At 40.1% G+C, this 11,903-nt stretch overlaps 2 protein-coding genes across 2 annotated transcripts; both read left to right on the plus strand.

The window, feature by feature from the left end:
• The first annotated feature begins 3,248 nt into the window (after positions 1-3,248).
• LOC111397948 lies at positions 3,249-4,019 on the plus strand. The gene is made up of 2 exons (XM_023024909.1): positions 3,249-3,465; positions 3,703-4,019. The coding sequence occupies exons 1-2, from the start codon at positions 3,249-3,251 to the stop codon at positions 4,017-4,019; spliced, it is 534 nt and encodes a 177-aa protein (XP_022880677.1).
• A 78-nt stretch (positions 4,020-4,097) lies between these two features.
• Positions 4,098-4,836, plus strand: LOC111397949. Its single transcript, XM_023024910.1, has 2 exons — positions 4,098-4,571; positions 4,813-4,836. Exons 1-2 carry the CDS (start codon positions 4,098-4,100, stop codon positions 4,834-4,836), a joined length of 498 nt encoding a protein of 165 aa, XP_022880678.1.
• Positions 4,837-11,903: the final 7,067 nt, after the last annotated feature.

Raw genomic sequence — 11,903 nt, forward strand, 5'->3', positions numbered from 1 at the left:
AGGGCCATTTGTTCATCAAGCATATGCCAAAGACGCAACTTTCTCATTGTTGATTTTCTCTCATTGAACGCCTGTATGGCCACGAGGATGAATGAGCTTTAGCCTTAATAATTGAATTTATTACTGAGGAAGCCACCCTCGATGACAAATAAGATGGATCATTGCACTTTGATGCAAGGTCATCGACACTTAAGGGGTGCTCTACCGCTATCCCCAAGTGGTGCTCGACCACCATGCACGGCTATCGACTCCCAGGGGCGCTCTACCACTACGCGAGGTCGTCGACCACTCAGGGGGAGCTCTACCACAACCCTTAGGGGGCGCTCTACCACTACGCGAGACCGTTGACCCCCCAGGGGTGCTCTACCACAACCCCAGGGGGTGTTCTACTACTACGCGAGGCCGTCAACCCCCCAAGGGGCGCTCTACCACAACCCCCAAAGGGTGCTCTACCACTACGAGATGGCGCTCTACCACAAACTCCAGGGGGTGCTCTACCACTACGCGATGCTGTCTACCCCTCCCAGGGGCGCTCTACTACAAATTTTAGGGGGCGCTCTACCACTACATGAGGCCGTCGACCCCCCCAGGGATCTCTACTACAATCCCTAGGGGCGCTCTACCACTATGCGAGATCGTCGACCCCCCATGGGCGCTCTACCACAACCCCCAGGGGACGCTCTATCCACTATCCCTAGAGATCACTCTACCTCTACGCGAAGTCTTCAACGAGCATGAAATTGCCTATCCAAACACTTAGCCATAAAACCTCTAGTGAATCGACTAGGTTCCATGGCAGTTAATACGGGAACAACCTCCAGGCGGAAAGTTAAAGACCCCCCACTCAGAATGTGGGGGTAGTGGGAATGCCAACGTGGGACACGTGGCACCACAACCGCCCAGCGATTATCCAGCTCTCAATATCTATAAATACCCCCGGATGTGACATAGGTAAAGGGCTCTCTCTCTCTCTCTTTAGCCATCTGAATTCCAATTGCATTTTTTTCAAGTCTAAAAACTAATTCTCATGCCGGATGTAAAACGGGGATGAAGCCTGATAAGTGTGTTTTTACACACTTATTTAGCTCACAAACATGACTTAAACATGGATAAAGTAGTTGAATTGTGACTTAATCTCGTTAAATTCATGCAATGTAGGTATTTCTATGGAAAAGATGGAATTCAGAAGAAAAGAGCTAAAAAAGGACCAAAACGAAACAAAGCGATAGTTCGGGGACCAAAGGTCCAAATATTGGAAAGTTGAGCTAAAGTGTAGAACTAGAATGAAAATATATCAAGTATGAGATTGAGGACGATACAAGACGATCGGAGGAAGAAAGAAATAACATTGGACTGAATTGAAGAAAAGTGAAAGATGAAGGACTAAATTGCAATTAATCAAAAGATGAGCGGAGCAAGTGATCAAGGAATTGATTGATCCAAATATCAATTAGGAGTCAATATTTGATAATGGAACAAAGGAGATCAAGAAAAGAGAAAACGGAGTTCAGGGACCAAGATAGCAAGGTTGTAAAGTTACAACCTTGCGGCCGCATGTAACTATACCATGCAGCCGCACATGAGGAGGCAGGGATTTTGTTGAGCAGAAAATTTGAACTATGCGGCTGCATGGCTTGAAAATTTGACGAAAATTCTGAACTTCCGTTTTAAATTGAAATTCTTTCGGGGCTTCGCGAGGACATGATATAAAAGCCAAAATTCATCAAAAATAGGGCAGAACTTCTAGGGAGAAGAAAAATGCAACTTTTGGAGGCAAGGAACACGAACTTGAAGCCGATTTCACAAGAATTCAAACGGATTTTCAAGGTTTTATTCAAGATTTCAAGAATTTTCATACGGGTGCTATTCCTTCTATTTATTAATTTCATTTTTTTTTTGTAATTATGAATATTCTAGGCTAGGTTTTCAATTACCAGGTGATCGATGAATCGTTGTTTGTTATTTTAATTCCATATTTCATGAATTTAATATAAAGACTCGTTTGGATAATTTGATTGGTTTACATGCATTAATTTTCTTTCGCAATTAGTGGCCAATGATTGTGTGAGTGTTGATGACTTATTTCTTACATTCGAGAGAAGTGGAATAGGTTCGATAACGTGTAAATTAACATAGGGTCCGATAGGGGATAGAGATATATCTCTATGCTGTATGTAATTCTTTAATTGTTCACAAAACTACATGCATTCTTGTATATTTGCATCATCCATAGAGATATAGGCTGGTGGTGTGCAAGAATAGGTCTAATATATATTGAGAGAATATATTGGATAGAATTAGGAACATTGAATTGGCAAATTTCCATCGGGTCATTAATTTTATGAAATTAGGGTTTTTATAACTTCAATTGGGGATTCGTGACCCTAGTGACTTTAGTTTGATTCATTTCCCTAAATTAACTTTTGAATTTGCATAATTTCATTTACTTGAGTATTTGAGTCGTTTAATTAGAGAAATTTCGAAATTAGGGTTTCTAATTGAGAAATTAGGGTTTTTAATAGAAATTAGGGTTTTTAATTGAAATTAGGGTTTTTTGCATTTAGACCATATTATCACTCAATTAGATTCGGTTAAGGCTAGATTATATAGAATTGAACTACTCAATCTCTGAGGGACGATATTCGGACTTTTAAAAATCCACTTTATTACTTGTTATGAACCGTACACTTACGGTAGTTTTAAATCGAAAGAATTATTTCGTGAACAAGTTTTTGGCGTCGTTGCCGGGGATTGAGTATTCGTTTAATTTTATTCAATTAGCACTAATTCGAACTTTTATTTTTAATTTATTTTAGTTCATTTTATTGGTAGTTAGTTTTATTACATAAGTGCATATTTTAGTTACTTAAGTCTTTAAATTGAATTCTATTGCAGAAGTGCATGTCAAGATCTGCTGAAGGAGATCTACTTCCAGCCGACCTAGTGATCGAATGAAGCTTTAGAAGAAGGCAGAGAGAAAACAGAGCAGCGAGAAATCAGATGAGAACGTACAACACAATCCTGTTGTACAAGCCAATGAAAGAGGGGAAGAAGACGAAGGAAACATGCTCGTTGGAGAGTTCATGACCCCTCAAATCATTCAAAGCCAATCCAGCATTGTATATCCACCGTTCGGGCAGCCAAATTTTCAGTTGAAGACAAATGTGATACAATTGTTCCAGAACGGACATCAGTTTTATGGAAGAATTGAAGAGAATCCACACACGCACATCTCACACTTCTTAGAAATGTGCCAGCACTTCAGATATCAAGGAATCTTTGACGACGCCATAAGATTAAGACTGTTTCCACATACTTTGCGGGACAAAGCGATTGAATGGCTTGATTTTCAGCCGATAGCCAGCATTACTACCTGGAATGACCTAGCTCAGAAGTTCTGTACTAAGTTCTTCCCACCGGCCAAGATAGCAAAGCTAAAGCACGACATATCTATCTTCAGGCAAGGTGAATCTGAGAATTTTGATGAGGCTTAGAACAGATTCAAAAATCTACTAAGAAAGTGTCCACACCACGAGATAAGCAAGGGACTTCAGGTCCAATATTTCTATACCGGGCTACTTCTAGCTTTCAAGAGCATGGCCGACTCTTCAGCAAATGGGTCATTGTCCACAAAAACAATTGATGAAGCATTGAAGTTATATGAGACAATGGCTACAACCTCAGCAATGTGGGAATGAGCAGTACCAAAGAAAACACCAGGAGTTTATGAAGTGGATGTATATTCAGCATTATTTGCTAAGATTGATTCCTTATTTCACAAGGTGGAAAACATCACCCAGTCAGCTAACGTAGCGCAGACAAAGAAGGCAAATTGTGAGGAATGTGGAGCTGAGCATGTGACAGCAGAATGCCCAATTTTGACACAAGGAAAAGAGCAAGCAGATTTTGCTCAATGGGGACAACGCCAGCAGAATAACGTGTATGGAGAGACCTTCAACCCAAGCTGGAAAAAGCACCCCAACTTTTCTTGGAGTAACCAAAATCAGAACAGGCCATAGGGGCAATATCAACAGCAAGAGAAGAAGCCTCAATTGGAAGAAATGTTCGGTAAATTCGTGGAACAGACCAACCAATATATGGAGGCGAACAACAAATTCATGAAAAAGATAGAAGCCACTCTTCAAGACCAGAATACAGCTATTAAGAATTTGGAAACTCAGATGGGACAGATGGCAGTTGCATTAACAGGTAGAGCACTAGGCAGCCTGCCAAGTAACACAGAAGTTAATCCGAAAGAGCATGCAAAGGCTATAACAACGAGAAGTGGAGTGGAATTACCTGAGAGACAAGTGAATAATCCCGTGACAAACAGAGAAGAGATCTCTCCTGAAGTAGAAGAGATTTTGGAGCAAGAAGAACATACAGAAGAGCCAACACCGAGAGCAAATAAAGGAAACTCAAGGGATAAAGAAACTGTAGCTGTGAACCCCTATGAGCCACCCATACCGTTCCCACAGAGGCTGAAGAAGCAAAAGATGGAACATCAATACAAAAAGTTTCTCGAAGTCTTCAAGAAGCTCCATATCAACATCCCATTCGCTGAAGCACTGGTCCAGATGCCTAGCTATGCAAAATTCCTGAAAGACATCCTATCAAACAAAAGGAAGCTAGGAGATCATGAGACAGTTATGCTAACAAAGGAGTGCAGTGTCAGGATTCAGAGAAAGCTCCCGTCAAAATTGAAAGATCCAGGGAGTTTCACTGTCCCTTGTACCATTGGTGAATTTTATTTTGATAAAGCTTTATGTGATTTTGGTGCAAGTATTAACTTAATGCCATTGTCTGTTTCAGGAAATTAGGATTGGGAGAAGTTAAAGCTACCACGGTGACCTTACAGTTGGCTGACAGATCATTGACACATCCACGAGGAATAATTGAAGACGTATTAGTTAAAGTGGAGAAGTTCATATTCCCAGCAAACTTTCTGATTCTGGATATGGAAGAAGATAAAGATGTTCCTTTAATACTCGGCAGACCATTCTTGGCCACATGCAGAGCTTTGATCGACATTCAGAATGGGCAGTTGATACTAAGATTGGGAGAAGAACAGGTTTCATTCAATGTCTTCAAGGCCATGAAACTGCCAATAGAGACTGACAGATGTTTCAAGGTTGACATGATTGATAAAATGATTGAAGAGTCATTTACACTGCAAAATCCATCAGATGCATTGGAGGCCTGCATTGCACATTCTAAATCCACAAATTCTGATTCTGTGGACATAGAAATGTGTGCAAGATTTTTGGAGTCCAACCCACCTTACACGCGAAAACGATACTTTGAGGAGCTTGGGACAGGGCCAGAGAAATCACAGCCATCTATTCTGAAGCCACCAAAGTTGGAACTTAAGTAGCTGCTCCCACACTTAAGATATGCATATTTGGGGGAGTCCAATACACTTTCAGTGATAATTTCAAACATGGTTAGTGAAGTGGAGGAAGAAAAACTGCTTAGGGTGCTTCGAGATAACAATCAAGCAATTGGGTGGACCATAGCTGATATCAAAGGGATCAGCCCTTCCTTATGTATGCATAAAATTCTCATGGAGGAGAATTTTCGACCAACAGTTGAAAGTCAAATGAGGCTAAACCCAAACATGAAGGAGGTAGTAAGAGCTGAGGTGATAAAACTTCTAGATGCTAGAATAATCTACCCGATATCAGATAGTAAATGGACTAGTCCAGTGCAAGTTGTGCCCAAGAAAGGAGGAATTACAGTAGTTCAAAATGAAAAGAATGAGTTGATTCTGACAAGGACGGTAACGGGGTGGAGAGTTTGCATTGATTATCGCAAACTAAATACCGCTACAAGGAAAGATCACTTCCCTCTTCCGTTTATAGATCATATATTGGAGAGATTGGCAGGCCATTCCCATTACTATTTTCTGGATGGGTATTCATGTTATAATTAGATACCAGTGGCACCGGATGATCAGGAGAAGACCACCTTCACATGCCCCTATGGTACCTTCGCATACCGAAGAATGCCATTTGGACTTTGCAATGCTCCTGCCACATTTCAGCAATGCATGATGGCAATTTTCTCAGATATAGTGGAGAAATTCATTGAAATCTTTATGGATGACTTCTCGGTCTTTGGGACCTCATTTGATGAGTGTTTGGATCACTTAAATCTGGTTTTGCAAAGATGCAGAGAAACGAACTTAGTATTGAACTGGGAGAAATGTCATTTCATGGTTCAAGAGTGAATAGTCTTGGGACATAGAGTATCGGCAAAGGGAATAGAGGTGGATAAGGCGAAAATTCAGGTTATTGAGAAATTACCACCACCTACATCAGTAAAAGGAGTTCGAAGTTTCCTTGGGCATACAGGGTTTTACAGGAGGTTTATAAAGGACTTCTCCAAAATCACCAAGCCTCTGTGCAACTTGCTAATGAAAGAGGTATCTTTTGAGTTTGATGAGGAATGTTTGATAGCGTTCAATACTTTGAAGGAAAAACTCACAACAGCACATGTGATTATGTCACCTGATTGGGATTTGCCCTTTGAGCTAATGTGTGATGCGAATGATCATGCAGTTGGTGTGGTATTGAGATAAAGAAAGAATAAAATCTTTCATGTGATATACTATGCAAGTAGAACTTTGAACGATGCCCAAATCAACTATGTGACGACTGAGAAGGAATTGTTAGCTGTGGTTTATGCATTCGACAAGTTCAGATTGTATCTTGTTGGGTCTAAGGTCATTGTCTACACAGATCATGCCGCTCTGAAGTATCTTATGACAAAGAAGGATGCTAAGCCGAGATTGATCCGTTGGATATTGTTGTTGCAAGAGTTCGATATTGAGATCAAGGATAAGAAGGACAGTGAAAATGTGGTAGCTGACCACGTATCAAGATTGGAACGGAATGAACCTGAGATGTCAGTAGACATCAATGAAATCTTTCCAGATGAGCAAATTTTTGGAGTAGAAATAGTCTCATGGTACGCTGATATTGTTAATTACCTTGTTAAGTCCATCTCGCCACCAGAGTATTCTAGCCATCAAAAAAAGAAGTTCTTCGCAAAGCTGAAGTATTACTTTTGGGAGGAACCCATTCTGTACAGAAGAGGCACAGATCAGATAATCAGAGAATGTATTCCTAAAGATGAGGTACCTGAGATTCTAGAACATTGTCACTCTTCTGCATCTGCTGGGCATTTTGGAGCTTCAAAGATGGCTGCAAAGATACTACAGTCGGGTTTCTATTGGCCTACTTTATTCAGAGACAAGTTCGAGTATGTGAAGAGATGCGATAAATGTCAACGAACTGGAAATATCTCAAGAAGAAATGAGATTCCACTAAATTACATCTTGAAGGTTGAAATATTTGATGTATGGGGAATAGACTTCATGGGACATTTTTCCCCATTGTACTCAAATCAATATATCCTGGTGGCCGTTGACTATGTTTCTAAGTGGGTGGAAGCTATTGCATTGCCTACTAATGACGCGAAAGTGGTGATAGAGTTCTTGAAGAAGTACATATTTACAAGATATGGCACACCGAGGGCAATAATAAGTGATGGGGGCAAACACTTCATAAATCGTCAATTAGAGCAGCTGTTGAACAAATATGGGGTAAAACATAAAGTAGCAACTCCATATCATCCACAAACCAATGGGCAAGTTGAAATTTCGAACAGGCAGTTAAAGAGAATACTGGAAGTTACAGTGAACTCATCCCGAAAAGATTGGTCTAAGAAGTTGGACGATGCACTGTGGGCATACAGAACACCGTTTAAGACACCAATAGGAATGTCTCCATACCGCCTGGTTTTTGGGAAAGCGTGTCATCTACCATTGGAGTTGGAGCATCGAGCATATTGGGCTATGAAACAGTTGAATATGGATCTCAAAGCTGCTGGTGAAAAATGACTGCTGCAACTTAATGAATTGGATGAGATGAGAATGGAAGTTTACGAGAACTCAAAATTGATCAAAGAGCGCACCAAGAGATGGCATGATTTAAACATTCAGAGGCGAGAGTCTGAAATTGGGCAGAAAGTGTTATTGTACAATTCTAGACTCAAACTCTTCCCAGGAAAGCTAAGAACAAGGTGGTCAGGTCCCTATACCATAACTAATGTGATGCAATATGGGGCTATTGAAGTGAGTCACGAGACCAAAGGCACTTTCATCGTTAATGGGCAAAGACTGAAACATTATTGGGGCTGTAATTTCTCTAAGCAGAAGTCCACTGTGCAACTCAACAACCCAACGTGAAGAAGATACAGGAAAGTCGAGCTATCGACTATAAACTAGCGTTGGGTGGGAGGCAACCCATTGTATCCTTCAATTTATTTTATTGCATTTGTTTAGGAATTTGTTTACATTTCGTATGTTTTATTAGGTCATCGATCATTCACGCATGATAGTCTAGGCACTACACGTTATAGTTGCATGAGTCGGGGTTAAAGAAAGTATTTTGGGTGTTTGAGTATGAAATAATGAATTTTGTGGTTCAACGTCGTTCGTTTTATTTTTCGAGATTTAAAAAAAATATATAATAATTTTCGAAATATGTAGAGTCAAGTCAATTTTGAAATTGAAAATCAATTTCGAGGGATTTTTAAATTTCAAAGGTGTGTTTGGGGTATAATTGTAAGTTTGCTTTAGTTTAAAAAAAATAAAATTTGGCTTGGTCCATGCGGCCGCATGGACAAGGGGTCCATAATCGAAAATCTAATCCCCCAAACTTCCTACACCATGCGGTCACATGGTGTCGTAAGGTGTATAATTGACGGGTTATTAACCCGTCACTTGCTAAACAACCCATTTTTTTTCCTTTGTTCCACCCCCAAATCACTCTCACACGAACACCCCAATTTCCCCCCCCCTAATCTACCTTCACATACAATCAATCTCCAACACACTTATCATTATTCACATCATTGATTGTGGACAAGCCCTAAGTGTAAATTAAAAACAAAGTGAAGGAATTTCCCAATGCACACAACGTGTTCGATTAAATGTCAATGAGACATATGATTCGATATTTTGAACTTTTCATTTGTGTGATGATTTACATTGTTAATGTGAGGCGTACTAGATGAGAAATCTGATGGAATTTTGTTAGAAAACGTTAGCCTCACATATTTGTGCACATAACCACATAATTGCTAAGCCATGTCAACTCACGTCACTAACTTCGTCCATGTATTTTCCTAACCAAACGACCTCCAATTGTAGTGAAATTTGGATATATGCTAGATCACAATGAGTACTTTCATATGCCCGGACCTTGTCCGGGGAAATTTTCATATTTCTCTGTGATGCTCGGGGCTGAAGTTGGTCACTTAATCATGGGTCGAATTTTCAAAAAGTGCATGTTAGAGCCATAGTTTTGAGTTTTTCTCATTAATGCAATATTGATGTTACACTGACTTCCATGCATTGAATATTGCACACATTTTGAAGAAAGTTTGGGAGATTCTTGCATGACAATGATATTCTTTATCGTTTTCTTACTTCAAGAACTTGATACACTTTGTTCCTTATTTGTCTAAGATGCCGCCGAAGAGAACATCAAAAGGTAAAGAAAAAGTTGGTTCCTCCTCCAGCACAGCCCACACCAGAGAGCTAATAGGAGGTGTGTGAAGATTCTGTGATGCAGAAACATTAGCTTGATATGAGAACATAATACGCCATTGGGGCATGATACCAGAGAGACAGGTCTGGTTAGATGATTTCCGTGGTTTTGAGTTGACAAATCTGATACGAATCTGTGGATGGGAGAAGATTGTAGAAAAGCCACACCCGGTTTATGAAAGTATAGTCCGCAAATTTTATGCAAACTTCAATAATGAAATTGAGACTCCGGATTCTGAACACTTACACCAGACGTGGGTGTGAGGTAAGTGGATAATGTTTTCCCCAGCCGTCATTCATGACTTCTACAATCTTAATTTAGACAATGTGGTCCCGATTCCCACTCAATTCAATTGGAATGAAGTGGCGGAGGTTTTCTTGGGAAGGGAAAATGCTTGGTCCCTACCCATTGCAGAGTGGCATCAAATTGAGCTTACTCCTTCCATAGCCATCCTCTGGGTCTTCATGTGCCATAATATCCAACCCACATCACATTGGACAACTTTCACGGATCAAACTGCTAGGTTCATATATCATTTAGTCTGAGGATGCAAAGTTGATTTGGCTACTCTTATCTTTGACCAGATACAAAATTTGGGAACCTGGGGAGATAGGCGGTCTTCGATGATCTTCCCTAGTCTGATTAGCGGGATATGTCTTACCGCCGGTGTTATAGTTGAGGTAGGGGAGATGCCTGAGAAATCAAGCCCATTGATAAAGCTCACTACATTTGAAGCTCAGGAACGAGCTAGGGTAAGGAAGAGAGAACAAGACAGACTTGAGCAGCAAAGACAAAATGCGTAGGAAGAAGGACAAGCTGCTGAAGATTTACACTTACCACAAGCCCCACCACAACCAGTTGAGATGGATTCACAGCTACTTCGATAGATATTTGTCACAGCCACTGGAACTAGCAGGGATATACAAAATCTCTAGCAGAGGTTCGAGACGATGACCACCACTGTTAAAAAAGTACAGAGAGACTTCTACTCCTCTTGAGACTACACAAAAGGTGCTTTGAATGAAGCCACAGCTGCAAGAAGGGAAGTAGAGACTATGAATGGTAGGTTCAACATGTACGCTGGGAGAATGGATGGCATACAGTGGCGTGTGAACGAAACTTGGGATCACTTGGGAAATATGGAAAGTAGTCTTCAAGCCATTCAGGTCAAGCAAGCACAGCAGTCCGAGTTGCTGAGACAAGTCCTATCTCGCCTCCCACCTCCTCCTGAAAATGATGCTGCGGGTCCCAGCTTCATACCACAGCCACCGAATTGATCAGGGGAGTTTTGTTAATCTCTTATTGCCAAGTTGTGTACATGTTTTAAATTCTGTCATTTTAACTTTACATTTTACATTGAGGACAATGTATTGTATAAGTTTGGAAGATGGTAGCATAATTTCAAACAAGTATTTGACATGTAATTATTCTGCATATTCACAATCCATCGTTAATTTTGACAAGTTTTTACATGATGCATGCTTGATGAGTGAATCTTGATGAACGTTTGCATGCTTGTGTGGGTTTGGTAGCCTTGCCGGCTATGATGTTATTATTAGACATGTATAAGCTAGAAACTGTGGATTTAGTGCAGGATTTAATCTGCTAATACTTGTTGATGCATTGCTTGACATTCTTTTGCATGCCACTCATGCTTCACGTGTTAAGTTATTGATTGGAATTTTAGAATAAATTAGGAGAAACCTAGAATAACCTTCTATAACATTAAGTCGTAATACCACTTTAAGATAGTTTGGAGATGATTGAGCCATTGTAGGGGAACATGGAGATAAGTGGAGGCTCCGTGCATGAAATTATAATGTATGGATTGTTTAAACCCAAAAGGTGAGAAATAGGTGAAAGTTTCAAGTGAGGATGGTTTTGGAAGTCAAATGTCTAGAAAAACAAAGAAGGGGCATAAAGTAAAAAGTGGAAAATTATCACTTCTCTCAAAAAGCCTTTATGACTTGAGCAAGTAAGTCTGTAAGGGTTTAAAACCTGATGTCCTAATGCCAACTAGTTTGGGAGTCATCGACCTAAAGCTCGTTACAAGGGTCATATAGAAAGCAAGAAAAAGGAGAATTGATAAAAAGTCATCTTATCGAGCCTTTATAACTCGAGTGAATAAGACTGCAAGGGTTTAAAACCCGGTGCCCTAAAGCCAACTGGTTTGGGAGTCATCGCCTAAAGCTCGTTACATGGGTTATATAGAAAGCAAATGAGAAGATAACAAAAAAAAAATTAAAAAAATTAATTAAAAAAAAAATATATATATATATATATATA

This window comes from Olea europaea, chromosome 7, assembly GCF_002742605.1.
Source record: "Olea europaea var. sylvestris chromosome 7, O_europaea_v1, whole genome shotgun sequence".
In the NCBI taxonomy this organism is placed as follows: Eukaryota; Viridiplantae; Streptophyta; class Magnoliopsida; order Lamiales; family Oleaceae; genus Olea; species Olea europaea.

What these genes read in the sequence shown, in the direction of transcription:
- LOC111397948 (XM_023024909.1), top strand. Translation starts at nt 3,249, where the DNA reads ATGTGCCAGCACTTCAGATATCAAGGAATCTTTGACGACGCCATAAGA. An exon ending in CATATCTATCTTCAGGCAAG is followed by an intron (nt 3,466 to 3,702) that starts GTGAATCTGAGA and finishes GGGAATGAGCAG; the next exon opens with TACCAAAGAAAACACCAGGA.
- LOC111397949 (XM_023024910.1), top strand. Translation starts at nt 4,098, where the DNA reads ATGGAGGCGAACAACAAATTCATGAAAAAGATAGAAGCCACTCTTCAA. An exon ending in TCCCATTCGCTGAAGCACTG is followed by an intron (nt 4,572 to 4,812) that starts GTCCAGATGCCT and finishes TGTCTGTTTCAG; the next exon opens with GAAATTAGGATTGGGAGAAG.